Raw genomic sequence first — 18,040 nt, forward strand, 5'->3', positions numbered from 1 at the left:
ACCCAAGGACATTAATAGGCAGCAGGCTTAAAACAAACATAAGAATTAGATAAGTTCCTGGAGGATAGGTCCAACAGTGGCTATTACCCAACATGGTCAGGGATGCAATCCCATGCTCTGTGTCTCCCTAGACCTCTGACTTCCAGAAGTTGGGTGTACATTAGAAGATGGATCACTTGATAATTGCCCTGTTCTGTTAATTCCCTCTGAAGCATCTGGCATTGTCCACTATCGGAAGACAGGACACAGGGCCCCGTGTTGTTAAAGTGTCCTCACAGATGGGCTGGGGGGATGGAAGAAATGGAAAAAGAAATAGAAATAACCACATTGTAGTGGATGTAATGCTGTATCACTTCCCTCCTGGGAGGGGGGCCCTCAGAGCCTGTGCCTCCTGACATGGGCTGCACGGGAGAGGGGTGGCTGAGCCGGGAGTTAGTCTGAGAAACACCACAATCTTTCATGAGTAACTTAGTTCTGAGGAGCCCACTCCACTGCATGTGCTGAGTCACAGCCCCCTGACTTGGTGAGGCTTAATGGTAGGTAGATGTCTTCCCCCTTGTCTCCATGTGCTGCACTGAAGTGAGAGGGATCGTGCCCCTGCCAGAGGCTTTTGTGGAGGAAGATGGTCTCCCCATGGTTGGAGAGGAATTTCCTGGGGTGGGACTGAACAACAGGGAATAACAAGGAAATGGAAAGAGATTCCCAGGGGACGTGGATGGAGGTTGTTCTCTAGCAGACTGCAGAATAGTCTCCCACAGAAAGATGCTGATAAACTGGAGAGGGATCAGAGGAGAGCCACGAGAATGAAAACCTGCCTTGCAGTGATAAGCTAAATAGACTGAGCTCTTTGAGCCTAACAAAGAGAAGGTTAAGGGGGTGGGACTTGATTACAATCTCTAAGTACCTACATGGGGAACAAGGATTTAATAATGGGCTCTGCCATCTAGCAGAGAAAGGCCCAACAGTATCCAATAACAATTCAGACTGGAAATAAGGCGTGAAGTTTTAATGGTTGAGAGTAATTAACCATTGGAACAATTTACCAAGGTATGGTGGGTTCTCCATCACTGATGATTTTTAAATCACGTTGGGCTGTTTTTCTAAAGCTCTGCTCCGGGAATGATTGTGGGGCAGGTCTCTGGCCTGTGCTCCCCAGGAGGTCAGACTAGATTATCGCAATGGTCCCTTCCAGCCTTGGGATTGATGAATGCGGGATCGGGACAGACATTGGTGGCAGGTCAATCCCTCCCTGCTGACTGGAAGTTAATCTCCTGTGCAACAGAAACCGTGCGATCAGGCGACCAGGCTTTGGGGAACTCATGAATTGAAGTGTCAAGTATCAGAGGGGTAGCTGTGTTAGTCTGGATCTGTAAAAGCAGCAGAGAGTCCTGTGGCACCTTATAGACTAACAGACGTATTGGAGCATGAGCTTTTGTGGGTGAATATCCACTTCGTCGGATGCATGCTGACGAAGTGGATATTCACCCACAAAAGCTCATGCTCCAATACATCTGTTAGTCTATAAGGTGCCACAGGACTCTCTGCTGCTTTCACTAACTGAAATATTTACTGCCAAGTCCAATTACAGGCTCTCAGACAACTTGATCACACCTTTCCTCAAGTCCTGAGCTCTGCTCTGCAGTGACACAATGAAGGGGAAACAAACGAAAATCTAATGGCTTTAAAAATCAGTTTAGGCTAATCCTCAAAACTCTACAATGCCTTAATCACAATCGGATTGTTTTTTCTTGGTGCCCCTCTGGGGCAGAGTTAAGTGTCGGCTGAAGAGGGAACAAACCAAACCCCTCCTAGGCTGAAGAACTGTCCTTACCTTCTTAGTAGAGTCTTCCTAGAGATCCCCAGCTCCCTGCTTCTCTGTGGGGAGAAGCCAGCCTCACCGCTTTGTTCCTGTTGTATCCTTCCCGTAAGTCCGCCTGGTTGCTTTGAAAATAACTCCAGCCTCTAGCCATGACATCATAGTGTGCTGGCTATGAGGTGGAGGCTGGATTTGGCAGTCCTCTGCTAAGATCCCTGAAAAGGTCAGTGCCAAGGTTAAGGTCAACGTGGCCAATGGTTTTGGGTGCTCAAGTGGAGACACTTTGTGCCTGATTTCCATATGTGCTGAGCACCAGCAGCTCTCTTGGATTCACTTGGGGATGAGAATGCTCAGCTGTTCTGAAAATCAAGCCCCAGCTGTGTCCATCTGGGAACTAGAAAACATGATGGACTGATACAGAAGCAAAGAAATGAGGAACCACGGAAGTGGACATAGGACGTAATGTCAGGAATATCCTTAGAAATACAGGGCTGGAAACGCCTTTGCGGCTTCCTACCTGGCCTCCTGCTTGTGTGGCTCAAGGCCAGGATCACATGATCTCCTGTCCCAGATCCACACTACCATGGATTCTGTTAAAGTAACCTCAGTATTTCCTGGCTTTACAGGCTTTGTATTTGGAAAATTGTAACATTCCTGTCCTGTCCTTTGCTTCAACTTACTGACAGATTTTCTCACTTTAGCCACATCTTAACGTACCTTTGCTTTGGGCATTCTGTCGGTTTGGTTTTTTCAAATCAGTATTTCATCACCGAACTCTAAGCAAGTATCGCAAAGAGAATATGACCTGAAGCCCTGATATGAAACGTGTATTTTTAGCCTTTCCTCCTAGAGTCACTGGTACATCCCTGCTGCTTTGCCCTACTGTGGAACAGCACAAAGCAGACAGAGCAACTGGGCCAACGGAACTAGGTTTGCAGCCGCCACACAAAAAAACTGAGGACATGTCTACACGGGAATAAAAGAGACCCACAGCACAGCCGTGGCTGGCCAGCTCAGCTGACTTGGGCTTGGGCTGGGCAGCTAAAAATTGTGGCGTGGACATTCGGGCTCAGGCTGAAGCAAGGAGTGGCGGAAGCGTCCTAAAAATGGGAGGGCCACAGGCACCACTCCCACACTGCCCCTTCGCCCCCAAGACCCTGCCTCCGCACTGCTTCTTCCCCCAAGGCCCTGCTCCCACATCACCTCTTCCCCCCCAAGACCCTGCCCCCCGCTTGCTCCTCTCCGCCCCTTCCCCCCATTGCTCGCCCTTATGGCCAGTAAACAAACAGTAGGGGTGTCATGGCCCCCTGGCCCTCCCTATTCTGGTACCCTTGGCTGAAGCCCAAGCTCTGGGACCCTCTGGGGGGAGGGAGAGAGTCCCAGAGATCAAGCTCCAGCTCGAGCCTGAATTACACAGCAATTTTACAGCAGGCCCAAGTCCAGTGAGCCTAGTCAGCTGAGTTGGGCCAGCCGCAGTGGTTTAAATGCAGAGTGGACATACCCAAGTGCATCCCCCAGCTCCCCTATTCTCCTACCCGCCAAACTCCTGCTGCCTCTTGCATCTCCCTCCCCCACTTCCCAGAGCTGCAAAACTAATGACCGGGACACTGACCGGGGCACCCTCTGCTCCTGCCCAGAGTCCAAACTGAGGCCTGGAGCAGTGGGTCTTTCCTAGAGTGATACCTAACACCATTCAGGAATGCAGCTACTCTCCAGTCACTGTCCCTTGGTGCAGTGAAAACAAAGGAGAGATGGGTCACTGACTCAGCCTCTGACAAGGTTTCTTTGGGAAAACTCTTCCAACTGCAGAAGAATGTTCAGCAATATGTGCAGGAGGTAAGGTCCCAACATGGGCATTACTAGACTCCAGGGCTGAGGTTTCCCTTACGACTATTGGACTCTTCCAAGAACTTAGCCAGACTGGCTATCCCGGTGCAACTGAGTTGGGAGAGAGTGTTATGACCCTGTCTAACTGTTATTAGACTTTTGGGATAGGCCAGGTTTACTCTAGACTTTGCGGGAACTAAGTGCAAATATATCTACGACAAACAAAGCAAAGGATTATTGGCCCGGATTTAACCCTTAGATTTGGTGGAGCGATAGCTGCCAAGCAACCCTCTGGTCATATGTTTCAGATCCTCTTCCTTATGCTGGAATTGAATTACTTTCCCCAGAGCAGGGTAAGCGAAATGGGAATCCAGCCTGTCGAAAGATGTTCTGAGACAACGTCAGCAACTGTTCTCAACAGTCAGCTATCTGCCTGAGAAACAAATCCAGGCCCCACGGAGAGTCATTCTCCTCAGAGGCTGAGACTGCCTGACACAAACCAGTGAAGTAAGGAGGATGAGATGGGAGAGCCTGTTCTAACAGATATTCCTCAGGAAGAGAACAAGGCCAAGAAAGACTGACAAGACCATTGACTCCAGTGTCGTGCCACCGGAGGCAACCCAACCAGAAAATTGCCTCTCGACACAGAAAACAGGATCCTCTTTCCCTCAAAGCCAGATAGGAACAATACACTCCATCGAGAACAATAGCACCTCTGAACCTCCAGGCTCTCCAGCACTACCAGCATGAGGATAACGATGAGTAACACCTTGCCAAATGCTACACCCACACTCCTCTCCTTGGAGAGGTTACTTAGAAATCTCACTAGAAGGGGATGAGCAGACACAGTATGTCTTTCTCTCTTCCTGTCCGACCCAGATACACACTCACTACACACCCCCACATGGGGGAGAAAGGCACCTGATCCCCTCAGAAGGGATGACACCTGGGAAAAAACACTTGGTGCACCCTCACTGAGACAACCAATACTAATACTCGCTTAAGGAGATAGAGTTGGAGAGGATCAGAAAGAACCATATCCTGAATTCCAAGAACAAACCAACTCCAAGTGTGGTGCACGCCTACCCAAGGACATATCAGATCTAGCCCAGATATTCCAAGAATTTCACAATATTTTTGTGTGGCTGCACTATGCTGCACATTGTAGAGGTTCTCACACATAAGGGTTGGCCATCATTCTACGTGAGATAATACCGCATACCCCTACCTGTCCATGACTCTATAGCTTGTGGGCCCTAGAAGTGTTACCCCAAGACCAGGACAAGCTGGTCTTCTCACTTGGAACCAGCTGCGCTTTGGCTTTGCCAGTTCCCCACATGAGTTTAACATATTCCTACACAGTAGTCCAAGCCACCCTGAAGAAAGCCACCCTGGACATTTCAGTCCTTCCCAACTACTGCCCAGTGTCAAACCTCCCATTCCTGAGGAAGCTCAGACAGAAGCTAGCCAAAGGCAACCTATGTGCTCATTGAACTGAAGGCAACGTTCTAGACCCAGCACAACCTAGATTCAGGCCAGGGCATGGAATCGCAACCACCTTAGTGGTGGTGATGGATGATCTCCTCCTCTCAGTGGAGATAGGATAGCCTCCATTCTTATTCTCTTGGACTTCTCTGCAACACTTGACAATGTTGTTGACATTGCTGTCTTGCCTGAGAGAGGTGGCAGGGATCCAGGTTAATGTGCTAAAATGGTTTGAGTCCTTCCTGGAGGAACACACCCAATGAGTACTAATGGGAAACCACACCTCCACCACAAGGTTCAATTCTCTCTCACGCCCTTTTCAATATCAACATGCAGCTGTATGCAGATGACACATGGCTCTACTTGTCCTTCACCACATACGACCTCCACTAAGATGGCCCAGTCCTTGGAGGTGTTAAGTTCAAGGATGAAGGACAGCTTGCTGAAGCCAATGCTGAGCAAGACAGAGGTGATGATGGTGGGGAGAGGAAAGTATTTTGAAGAACTGCCTGTCTCCATTGGTTGATGATGCACATCTGGAATTGGTCAATTCAGTCTGTAGCTAGGGGCACTTCTGGATTCCTTGCCAAGGCAGAGCTCCCATGCAGCTGTGAATAACTTCTTCTACCACCTCTGGTTGGCTAGAAGACTCTGTCCCATCCTGGTGGACAAAGACCTTGCCTCAATTATTCATGCTTTCATCACCTCTCGGCTGGGCTACAGCCACGTGATATACCTTAGCATGAAGCCTTCAGCACTCAGGCAACTCCAATGGGAGCAGAATGCTGCAGCATGTCTCCTCAGCTACAGACCACTGCGAACGCATCACACCTGTCCTCTGCTCTCGACACTGGCTTCCCATAGAATAGCAAGTCAAATACAAGGTCTTGGTCTTTAGCTTCCAAAGTGCTTCCTGGCCTGGGCCCAGGGTACTAGACCACCATTGAATGCTCTGGGATGAAGACTGTGGTCGACAGCTCCACCTTTCTGGTACAACGGAACTCTCAGCAAGAGGAGGAAAGCTTGTCTGTGTGGGGGACAGAACCGTCTCTGGGATGGTCCGAGACTGTGGAATGAACTCCCCCCAAGAACTAAGGGCCAGCACAAACCTCACCACTGTCTGCTCCAAGTGCAAGGCACATTTATTTGACCTACTTTCTCTAATATACGTACAGAGCAGATGTATTCATATAACAAAATATCCACACAGACACTACCAAAAACAAGTCACTCCACTGCACTTGCTTCTCCCCCTGGGCAGGGGACAGGAGAAGAGACAACCTGTGACAGACGTTACTTAACGCAAGTGAAGGTGTTCAGATACTCCAGCGCTGAGCACAGTATAAGCACCTCTATCAAATAGAAGATAATTGATGACCATTTTTTTGTCCTGTCCCCCAAAAAAGAGTAGCTAACTGCTCATTAGAATTCATCAGAGAGGATACGTTTTTCACAAATGTGTTGCAAAAATCATGACTTGACATTTTTCAGCCAACCCTGCAATTTATATATCAGAAGCCGCTACTCCTAGCAGCTCTGCCTGTTTGAACTTGCAGACGCTGCCCTCTCCAGGACTGAAGGTGTTCAGACCCTCATGGGCTCTGCAATCTGTTTTACTCTCAATGTATCCTCTATTGGCAATGGCTGGTAAAGAAAAGAGAGGGAAGCTCATGACACAACCCCGCATGGATTTTAATTGTACTTCAAAACTGACTCCAAGTTATGCAAGCCCCAAAAATCAGGAGAAACATGCATGACTTCTTCTTAAAAAACAAAAACAAAAAAACACACTTTACAATTGAATGACTGAATCTCTAATGCATGAGGAACGTAATAACAAAACCACAAAGACATCAGGCAGGGGCCAGCATCCAACACCTAGATCTGAGAGCACCTCCTCACCTATTGAATAGACCATCTGCACTAAGTAACCCAATCCCAACTCAACCATCTGAGCAGGCAATAGTCAGGCCTACCAGTGCGTTCAGGACTAGGGCAGGGTGTCCTGTGCTGTTTGCCTGCCTGGGCTTGGCCATATGAAAAGCTAATACAACCCTTTAGCATTGGGAAGTGTTCACAATCACTTCTCCTATAAAGCTGCTAATTAATAGTACCACCACCATGCTGCTCTTCCCACACTGGATCTCAAGGCACTTTACAAAGAAGGTCAGTATCCCCATTTTACAGATGGAGGAACTGAGGCACAGAGACAGGAACGATTGGCCGAGCAGAGCTGGGACCAGAACCCGGGTCTCTCAAGACCTAACACTTTCTACCAGTAATGCCACAGGCTAATTAGCACAAGACAGCATTTCTTTACCTGCCCTGCTCGGTGACGAAATCCATCCCCTGATGACCTGGTGCTTTGTGCACCGAAAGGGTCTCATTTGTCAGCTATTAAGCTGGGTGGGCTGGGACTGTTTCCTCTCAGGACTGTACGTTCTGCCCAGCAGAGCCACTTCCACACAGAACCACCCTAGTCAGCACAGCAAGCGCATTCGGGGAGCAGAGGGTAACACTCAGCCCCCCAACACCTGGTCACCGCACCATTGCCACTCCTTCATATTGAACCTGCCTGACCGTCTGCTCTTGTGCCACTAGACTTCTCGACATGCCCATGTTCCTGGGGGCAGCAGTTGCAGTGCCAGCTGGTGCCCACAGGTATCAGATGTTGCCGTTGTGGGCAAAGGGTCCACAGTGAAGACCTTCTGTGCAGAGTCACAGGCAACGCTGCTCACTGGGGAGGACAAGAGGAACACACTCAGTGACTGTTCCAGGAGTGATGAGCGGCTGGGGGAGAAGAGCAGTGTTTGAAGTCTCCCTTTTTCTGGTATGAAAAGTCTTTTCCAAACCACACAGCCAGACACTCGGTTCTGAAGAGAGGTGAACGCAGCCGGAGAGCTAAGCCAGCCCCATTGGTGATGCCCAGACACAAAGGGGCACAGAAGGGTCTGGCTGACAGCGTGAAGACCATATGATTGAACAGCAGGCTGGTTTCCATGCAAACTAGATAATAAAGGTCCCTTGATCTGTTGCTTCTCATGCAGCCACCACATTGGTGCCCCGGCAGCGAACGCGCAGTTTCCTGCTGGCTCGCCCTGTTCCCCTAGCTGAGGTGCTGGGACAGATGGTGGGTAACCCACCTAACGCGAGCTAGCGACAGATACGGCGCTTGGTACCTCACCAATGTGATACCTTCACATGGACTTCCAGGGACAGGGACATGGCCTTGGTCATCAGCTCTGAAGTCATCTGCTGGCAAACGACTTGTTAACACATCACTGCAATTGAAAGCAATAGTCAACGCTGCTCTGGAGTTGATGAAATCCTAGGGACACCATATTAACTGATCAGTGCTTGTGCACCTTCCGGAACAGCTGATGATGAAAATACTGATGATCTGTCTCCCAGAATCGCTTGCTCATTTGCCAGGTAGGTTGGGTGCAGGAGCCCTCTGTGACTGGGAGGTGTGTTCAGCCCTCCATCTGCAGGAGGCCTGGGGTTTCTCGTGGGCACAGAGCTAATGGGGCTGGTGGGTTTGGGGATGAGCCTGCGCTGCACGGTGGCTCATCATTCCCAAAGCCAGCATGGCTTCAGTTTCCTAACGGAGGTCCAGCACCACCACCCCTGGGAAGGAGAGCAGCCCAGGTGACTGACTCCCACCCGCCCAGGGGTGCAGGGCCAGGCTCCCTGCAGAGAACGGTCCCGGGTGCCTGCAGCGTGAGCCTGCTGCTCAGGGGTTCACCTGAGTCAAGGCCAGTGTCCCCCTCTCGCCCGCTCCACAACAGGACCAGGCTGGAGGCCCCGCAGTCCCACTCCCAACATGGCCACACCGATGCCAGGGACGTCTGGAGTGACCAGGTCCCTCGCTCAGGTGCCTAAAAGCCTCAGGGCTGTGCCAAGCACCTCAGCGCTTATCCTGGCGTAGAGGAATAAGCCCTAGCCATGACTCCCAGTCCCATGTGACCTAGTACGGGTGGTGCTGTCATACCAGACTTCCTGTCCCCCCTGCCCTCTTAGCTTTTCCAGGGGGCCCACCCTGCTCCCCGACAGACCGCACGGCCGGGCCATCCCAGGGCGCTTTAGAATGATTGTGTTTGCTCAAACTTGCAAGCTCAGAACCAATGTTTTTGGGTGTTTGCCAAGAAACCAAGTAAGCCGGAGGCTCTGTAGAAAACCCTCCCCTGCCCCCTACCTTTGGCATCACTGCTTCAACGTTGTCTGCGGTGCTGACGTAGCCGTGTTGGGCCCAGGATCTTAGTGCGAAAGGCTGTCGGCCTGGCCGGAGGCAGAATCACACAGGCACGTGTGTATCTAGCTGTATCCACACTAGCCTCATTCCCAAGCAGCCACCTCGCTCAGGTACGCGCCAGCAGCCGCATTGCCCCAGCTGGAGCTGCAAGAGCCGCCCAGCGCTGGGAGTACACTTTCTGCAGGGACCGCTGTCCCTCCCTCCAGGCTCTCTGCACAATCCACGCTCCCTAGAGGCTGCCCGTGCCCCCGGCGGCTCGGCCAAGCCAGCATTAGCAAAGCTGCCCAATGTGTAATTGAAGGGGGAGCAGGATCGCGCACACGCTGTACCTGGAGCTCAGATAGAAACATAGCCCAAGGCAGGATGGGCAGGGCATGTTCACAGCTCACTGCTTGAGACACACACGGAGGGAGTGGAGAATGAGGCTGCAGGGCTCCAGAATGACCCTGAATGCAGAGCAGAGGGTGGGCCCACCGCCCCCTGGCACTGCCAGCTGTAACCAGCACAGGCCCAAAATCAGTGGCCCAGGGAGACAGAGGAGTGCAGCGGGATCGTTGGAGCGCAAGCCAATGGGACAGGAACATCTAGAGCGAGCTGGAGCATGACATGGGCCAAGGGGCAGGTTTCCGTTGAAAAGTCGTTTCTTTCCCACACGGGCCGGGGGGGGCGGGGGTTCTTAGCCATATCCTGACAAGTTCCCAGCTGCTGTCCAACTGGACAGAGGCTGGCTCCGACTGTCTGGCTCAGAACACGCAGCACGATCCAGGGCCTGGAGACAAGACAGTCAGGAGACGGGTTTTCTCCTCATGCCACCAACAACCCCCAGGATGACCGTGGCCAAGCCACTGCCTCTCCATAAAACGGGGCACCTCCGGGAAGCAACGGGGCCATGTCAGGTTGCTCTGACTGATGGGCTGGGCTCTTCTGGTGGTCCCCCCCCAGCCCCACAGGAGGACACGGAGGCCAGTGCTAGAAGAAAAGCCGTTTATTTCATAAACGGAAATTGTATCTGTAGAGTTTTTCTTTTCCAGAAAGATAAAGCATAATCTGTGAACTATGACAGCTTCTGCACATATATATATATATATATTTATACTATCTATACGGCCTTCCGCAAGACCCCCCTTCACGCCAGAGAAGGCCACAACTCCAATGGTAAACGAGCAAAAATGCAGTTACAGACAATGCGCCCCTCCAGGCCCAACACACACAGCCAGGCCGAGCCGGGGTGGCCGAGCCCAGCCCCCAGCCAGCTCCAGCGGGGCACTTTGGCTTCAGTTTGGACAGTTACTTTGAGAACCGTCCCCACCTCCCCCTGCTGCCATGTGCACTGCCCTGCCAGGTCGGGCCTGTCCCCATTCTGGAAGTGCAGCGGATGGGAGCAGCCCCGCACTGTGAAATTCTCACGCACCGAGTGTGACCGGGGAGTTCACCCAGGGCCAGAGGCACCATGTTACTTCCAGAGGCACTGCTGGCACCAGAAGGCAGCGTGTGGGATCCCGCCCTGGCCCCTGGGCTAGGAGATGCTATTTCCCGGCGTGCCGGGGTGAGACGGCAGGGCCAGGCAGGTGGGAACGCTATTACCGGGGAAGGGATGGGGCACTGCACACAGCACATCCCTTCACACACCCGACTGGGTCTGTCCACCCTCCCCAGGGGCCAGACCTTCAAGATCCATTGGGGCCTGCCGTATCCTTGAGGGTACGTGCTAGAACAGGAACAGAGGTAACAGGACCTGGGCCCAGGGACAGCAGCCAAGCAAGTTCAACAGAGTCACGGAGCAACCAGCCCTAAAAGGAAACTTCCCTTTATTGGAAACTAGCGAACAGCCCCTGCTGGTGTCTGGGGGACCCCGGCATGGCTGGGGCAGAGCAGGGAGAGGCGGTGCATGTCAGAGCTGGCTGGCAGAGGAGAGGTGGTGTCGCGTTAGGATCTAAGATGGGCTCAGCAGCACGGGGGCCACCTCTAGTCATAAGATTCATCCTCATCATCAAAGAAGAAGGAATCGCGCTCTAGATTCTCTGATTCGTCGTCATAGGAAAAGTTGTCATCATCAAGGTCTTCATCATACTCCTCCTGCCAGTCCGGGACATACTCCTCATCTTCCTCCTCCTCCTCCTCTTTGGCCTCCTCGTCTGTGTCAGGGGAGTCAGATGCCCCATCGAACTTCAGCCTGTGCAGAAGCAATGAAGAGAGTGAGTGCACGCCAAGCGTTTCCTGCCTGAGCCAAGCCTCAGGCAGGCGGGCAGGACCGGGATGCAGGACTGAGCTCAGAGACTGGCCTGGTGTCCTTCCCCTCCACCCACACTCATGGGCCAACGGGGGCACTGTCTGGCTCCCCGGCCCAAGAAGCGTTGGGTGATCGGGGCCCTCTGCATCCGCACAGTGCAGGCTGCTCCCGGGACAGCCTGTCTCCTGCCAGGCCTGATGGAGCCACCAATCACAAAGTCAGACAAACCAGCTCTGGCAATGGCTAGAGCCCAGGTCTCTGGAAAGAATTCAAACCCCTGCCTGGGAAAGTGGGGAAATCCACTTTCACTGAGCCCACAGATCCACCAGCGTGGCTCCCTGGGTTGCTAGGCCCATAGCAATGAGCAGACTGGATCAGACCTGGCTGCCAGTTTCCTGTCTCTGACACAGGGGCCAGGGGTAGATGGACCAGGGAAAAGGGGTGAAAACCTGGCAGTAGGCGGGGTGAAAACTGGCCCCCTGCATCTGGCTAGAGACTGTCCAGCCCTAAGCAGGAGCTTTCCATCCCTTCCAAGCACTGTTAACATGAGCTATGACAGCTCTCCTCTGGCTAGCCATGGAAAGTGGCCGTTCCCCGGCTGACTCCTGCTACATTCTGGCCTCAGACAGCCGCTGGCAGGAAGTCTGCAGTGTGATCACAGCTGGCAGAGGCTTTTCTTTCACCTGCTGTGAAGGGTTTGAATTTCCCTTGTTCTCATGCTACGAGACAGGGAGAACCGAAGCGCCTCATCTGCTTTCCCTGTTGCAGGCTTCAAGTCACAGACTTTTACCATCTCCCCTTCTGTCTCGTCTCTAAAGCAAACAGTCCTGATTCCAGCCTGTCTTCACAGAAGAGCTCTGCAGGCCCCTGGCGGTTCGTGTCGCCCCCTCTAGCGCTGCACTGCCTTGGGGGAGATGCGGTGAGCAGCACTGCGCCGTCTCCAGGGGAGGCCACCCCAGGGATTTCTCTAGTGGCATTACCGTCTATTGTGTTATTCGCCTTCCCATTCCTCAGTGGTTGCTTTGCTCACACCTGCGCACTGGCTGCCTGCAGGGATGCCTGGTCCCTCTACCATGGCAACAGTGTAGACCCAGGAAGATGTGGGAGCCCTGAGCTGGCATCACAAACACTTGGGCATCCAGTCGGAAGCACCAGTATCCTGCTCCTCCCCTCCCCAGTGTCCCCCAAGGAAGAAACTCACTCTTTGTAAGCTGGGGCTGCATTAGGCACATTTGATAACTTCATCTCCCTCTGGTCGGAGCCTGGCCGGGCCTGGAAGCCAACGCGGAAATCCTGCCAGGATGGAACAGTCAGAACAAGAGACAGAGGCGGGGCACTTCACCCCCTTCCTGCCCCCACTCACACTCCATGGCACAGCTTAGGGGACAAAGCCTGCCCTTCCCTCCCACCCCACCCACTTCCCCCAGCTGAAATGCAGCTGGTACCTGAGTGGAGTGCTGCAGGATCGCGAGGAGCCGCTCCTGGATCCTGCGCACCAGCTCCAGGCCAGTGTTAAAATGCTCAGCTTTGAGCAGCCGAATGGAGGAGGCCAGGTCTTGACACTGCAGCAGAGTCTCCTCTGGAACACAAGAGAGGCAGCGTTACACAGCATCCCTACTCAGGGGCCCGTCACCAGAAGCAAGCACGCATGCCCCAGTGAACAGGTCCACCCCCCTGCCCCCAGGCACAGCACACTCGCTAGGTGGCCTGCCGGCAGCAGCCTTCCTTTTGGCAGGGCTGGGGCGGAGGGAGTGCTGGAGACTCCCTCTTCTTCTGCCTTGGCTTGCCAGCAGCCAGATTACCTTCCCAAGCTCCGAGGCCAGAAGGAACCACTGTGATGGAGTCTGACCTCCTGTACAGCACAGGGCACAGAACCTCCCTGCACGAACTCCTGTTTGAAACCCCTAGAACTCCCCTAGAAACCCAGCCAACCATGGGTTAAAGATTAACGCTGATGGAGAATCCAGGACAACCTCGGTGAATTGTCCCAGGGATTAATTACCCTCCCTGTTAAAAATCTGTATCCAGTCAGATAAACTGAGCAGAACCAGGCCAGAACAGCTCCTGGATGGGACACCTCCAACCCAATAGCAGGACAGAGCTACGGAGTCGGTGAGCACGTTTTCCTTGCTGCGCAGCCGCCTGCCTCAGGCAGCAGCACCATCCTCTCACCCAGAAGGATCTGCAGAGCATTGGTGTGTAGCTCCAGGTTCTCCGTCTGCTGCTCCATGACATCCATCTTCTCGGTGTCCTGGTTGTAGTAACTGTAGACAGCGGAGTAAGCCAGCACCTGGAGCAGCACAGAGCCAGCTGTCAGCGCCCAGGGCCAGCACGGACAGAACAGCCGGGGGCTCTAAGCTGGACGTTCATTTCTGACTTCACCTGGCACTAATGGGAACACCCTGACCCACTGCAGCAGGCTGGGTGGGCTTTGACGGTCCCACCTCTGACCCGGGGGTAGCCACCCAACATCAAAGTGTGGACAGCATGTGAACTGGCACCACAGAGTGAGCAAACAGCAGCAGGGATGGCACAACCGGCACCAAACAAGGCACACATACAGGCTCGCAGGGATGCCCAAACTAGACGTGAGCACGGTCACGAGATTCATGGACGCGCCGAGTTAAATCAAGGCAGGAACTAGCCAAGGTGAAGGTGTAAGAAAACTTAGCCTAGCAGCAGACAGGAGAGGGCAAGGGGACTCAATATGGTTACGCAGCATCTCAGCACAAACACATTCCCACAGGCATTCCCTATCGCCAGCGCCTCTTGCAGGTTCCATGGACGTCCACAGGAGAACCCGATCAGTGGTCTTCCTTAAGGCCCGAGGCCAGGAGAGCTACATGTATGTGACACGCAGAAGTTGGTTTCTATGGGGGTTGCACATGCTACAACGACAGGAGGATGGGAACTGGGAATAAGAACAGAATGATAGAAGGGCTTGAACAGCACCTGAAGCCTCAGACCCATTGGTAGCCAAGCCAGATGGAGAGCAACAGCAGCACAAGCCCTTGTATTCACACACAGCTCACATCATCTAAAGCCAGTTCCCTAACGGCAGACGTGCTCTCCTCTCTGACGGGAGGTGGCTGCATTTGCCATCGAGACAGCGAGTGGGAGAGCCTGAAAACTCTGGACCTGTCTAGCTAAGAACAGCAGGATCTCTGTAGAACTCCTCCGCCCCTGGAGGACGCTGGATCAAAGCGGTAGCTCTTGCAGGGCATTTATGGTTTACTAGGAGTGATGGAAAGTGTCCCTATCAGGCAGCCAGGTTTCCAATCCACTCTCTCCAGCATTACACTGCCCTTTACGACTTTTAGGTTTGAAAGTTCTGGGCATTTCCCAGGCCCAGGGAGCACTGCCCAGATGCCGACTCTGTTCAGCCAGTCTCAGGGGTACATTCCTTTCCCCGTGGTTCACCGACCAATTAAATGACCAATTAAATGTCACAGACTGAGATGAGCCCAGAGGAGGCTGCTTTCCAACCACTGACCAGGAGATGGGGCCAGACGGAGCCACTCTTGGATTGTTATGCATAGATAACAACTGACAACATAAAGCAGGGTTCATTATACTCAAGGGTGCTGTTCAGGCCCTGAGAGAAGAACTGAAGACAAGAGCAGAGTAGCAGGGAGAGGAAGAACAGGACTGTTAATGGCAGATACACTCCGCTGTCATTTACATGAGACAGACAAAACAAGACAAGTTTGGACAATGTGATGCTATCCAAGGGCTCAGGTGCCAACCAACCCCCCCCAGGTAAATTGTCTTCTCTATCTGGAAAGCATGAACACAGACACGTTAGCCAGGTTAGAGCTGCGGGAAATAGCTAACACAGCTAACCAACCATTGAAATATTTCTGAAAAACCATGCAGAACATGAGTGGTGTCAGGCACAAGCAGAAAACAAAGGCGGTACCAACTTTTAGAGCAGGATTGGAAGTAAACAGAAGAGGAGCACAGAAGAGCTGCCACAGGGCCCGTTACCTTTCCTGAGAGCTCAGAGCGGAGATGCACAAAGGTGTTCTTTACTTCTGGGGGAATTCTGTGCTACTGTGCATGTGCATAATTAATGAGCCCAGCACATTTTTAAATTTGTGCACAGAAAAAAGCATCTGCCAAAATGTTGCTGCAGTTCTGCCTTTTGCCCACCAGAGGGTGCTATGGCAACTGAACAAAGCAGCAGCTCCCCACCAGCAAGGGAAGAGGAAGAGCCCGCCTTCTTCACAGTGGGCCAGGTTAGGAGACAGGGGCTATGGGGTGACAATGTGGGGTACTGGGGGTGGGGTCAGACAGGGGCTCATAAGGGCTAGTGGAGGAGGACAGACTGGGGCAGGGACTGAATGCGAGTGGAGGTGCAGGGCCACATGGTGATGAGGGAGGGGTGGAGAGCTACATGGAGATGCGGTGGCTGGGTGGGAGCACAGAGACACATGGGGAGTGGCGTGGCTGGGTGGAGGCACAGACACACACAGGGATGGGGGGAGGGGGTGCATGGTCACATAAGGAGGGTTGAGTGGGTGTCTGAATGGGGGTGGAGGGACACACGGGGGTGCAGGAACACATGGGGACAGGAACAGATGTGCCTGACTGAACGGGAGAGGCTAGGGTTCAGCCAGGGTCTGCATGGGGGAAAGCTCCCTAACAATCCCCCCTCACCCTCCAAAAAAAACTTGTTCTATACTTTTTACACCCTTACCCAACAACCCTCCAAGTTCACACCCAAGGAAGTTCCATCATTTGGGAAATCTCAATGGGGACAGGGCAACATCCAGGTGATGGCTATTAGGTGCACCCCTGCACTTACACTAGGGCATGGACTAGGTAATTTAATAGGATTTTCCCCTCTCCAGTGTCTATGGCTCAATGACAGGTCAGTCTGGTCTAGTAGTTAAGACACCAACCAGGACTCAGGAGACCTGAGTTCTAGACCCAGCCTTGCTGCATGACCCTGGACCAATGACTCTCCTCTCTGTGCCTCCATTCCCCCTCCAAGCCTGTGTCCATCTTAGCTATTTGGCCTGCAAGCTCTTTGGGGCAGGGACCATCTCTTAGTGCCCAGCACCATGGCGTCACTGAGCACTGCTGTAATACCTCAAAATAAAGCCGATCAGTCTCCCGCTCCTCACGCATTTACCTTCCGGGCCTGTTCCAGGACTTTGCAGGCATCCACAACAAAGGTCAAGGTTCGAATCTGCGGCACCTCGCTGATGGCAGAAACTCTGCTTCTTAGGTTCACAGCAAATTCCTACAACCACCAAGAGCAAAGTCATCTCCCAGCTTCACCCTCCACTGGCTTCCAGATCACTGCCCCAGCCAGAAGGGCTCAGCCTCCCCTCCTCCTCTTTACGAAGGACTGAGCTCCTAGGTTCAGGGAGGTTTCTGCTACGATCGCACCGCCAGCCCAGCTATTCTGTTGGGTGAGCTGGGCTGAGCGATCCTGAGTCTGCACAATGCAAAGTGCTTGTGACCGATTGTGCCTTGCTGAGACATCATCCGTCTCCATCTCACCTGCCATGATGGAATCTGCACCTAGAATTGCTGGGGAATGCCTGACTGACCACCTGTGAAAACTGACTCCCACCCCTCACAGCTGGTGAAGTCTAATGAAGAGCTAATGCCCCATGAATTTATACATTGCTCAATGGCAGCAACCACCAGGCTGATCCTGTCCTTCTTCCTGGCAAGGTCTTTGAGGAACAGTGGCAGCAAAGTTCCAGCAGCTTCTATCCCCTACCAGTGGCCTGCACAGAAGTCTACACGTCCTTATTGGACCTGACTTGTTCTCTGCCACCCCACCAGCCTCATCCCCATGCTCACACGTTCCCAAGCAGAGTCAGCAGAGAGAAGCAAACTGCGAGAGAATTTTATCACATGCCATGCGGGAGGGGAACACGCTCAACTCCACCACACAGATCTGCAACCCAGTCCTCAACTCCAGCCACACTGGAGTCTGAATCGCCTGCCATGGGCACCTGGGGTTAGGAGCCAGAGCCTGTGCCCAGAGTGTGGGAGGAGAAGCCCTCACCCTTGCTTGATGATGGAAAGTGCACCTCTCGTTGTAGTCCTGGAAACGCTTCTCCTGCCGAGCGGCTTTGCTCACCTGCAGGGAAAGGCAGCAGTTACCTGGAGTGGCAGATCTCTCCATGGGGGGGTCAACACTAGACCCACAACCACCAAATGCCACAGGCCTAGCACGAGAGGTGATCCCCAGAGTCCCGAAGTTTGTCCTCACCCCCAGGAGTATCCAAACCGCTTGCACGCAGCAAACACTCACCATGGCCGAACAATTGTAATAATCCTTGTGCGTTGGCTTCCAGGGCTTGAGACAACGCCAGCAAAATCCATGGTTGCATTTGGCACAGGTCATGCTGCACAGGAGGAAGAGAGAAGGGGAGCTGAAGTTGGCCTGATGCAAGGTACAGCAGCA

The 18,040-nt window shown here is 53.0% G+C and overlaps 1 protein-coding gene across 1 annotated transcript in view; it reads right to left on the reverse strand.

Annotated features, from left to right (window-relative positions):
- Nucleotides 1-10,350: 10,350 nt before the first annotated feature.
- The window catches only part of LOC116831086 (cullin-9-like), a 52,063-nt gene continuing 44,373 nt past the window's right edge, over nt 10,351-18,040 (reverse strand). Inside the window, 7 exon segments of the mRNA XM_075064586.1 lie at nt 10,351-11,553; nt 12,812-12,903; nt 13,056-13,189; nt 13,783-13,900; nt 16,748-16,858; nt 17,639-17,713; nt 17,888-17,981. Of these exon segments, the coding sequence (XP_074920687.1) occupies nt 11,346-11,553; nt 12,812-12,903; nt 13,056-13,189; nt 13,783-13,900; nt 16,748-16,858; nt 17,639-17,713; nt 17,888-17,981 (832 nt within the window). The 3' untranslated portion in view covers nt 10,351-11,345.

This window comes from Chelonoidis abingdonii, chromosome 3 (assembly GCF_003597395.2).
Source record: "Chelonoidis abingdonii isolate Lonesome George chromosome 3, CheloAbing_2.0, whole genome shotgun sequence".
NCBI classification, from domain to species: Eukaryota; Metazoa; Chordata; order Testudines; family Testudinidae; genus Chelonoidis; species Chelonoidis abingdonii.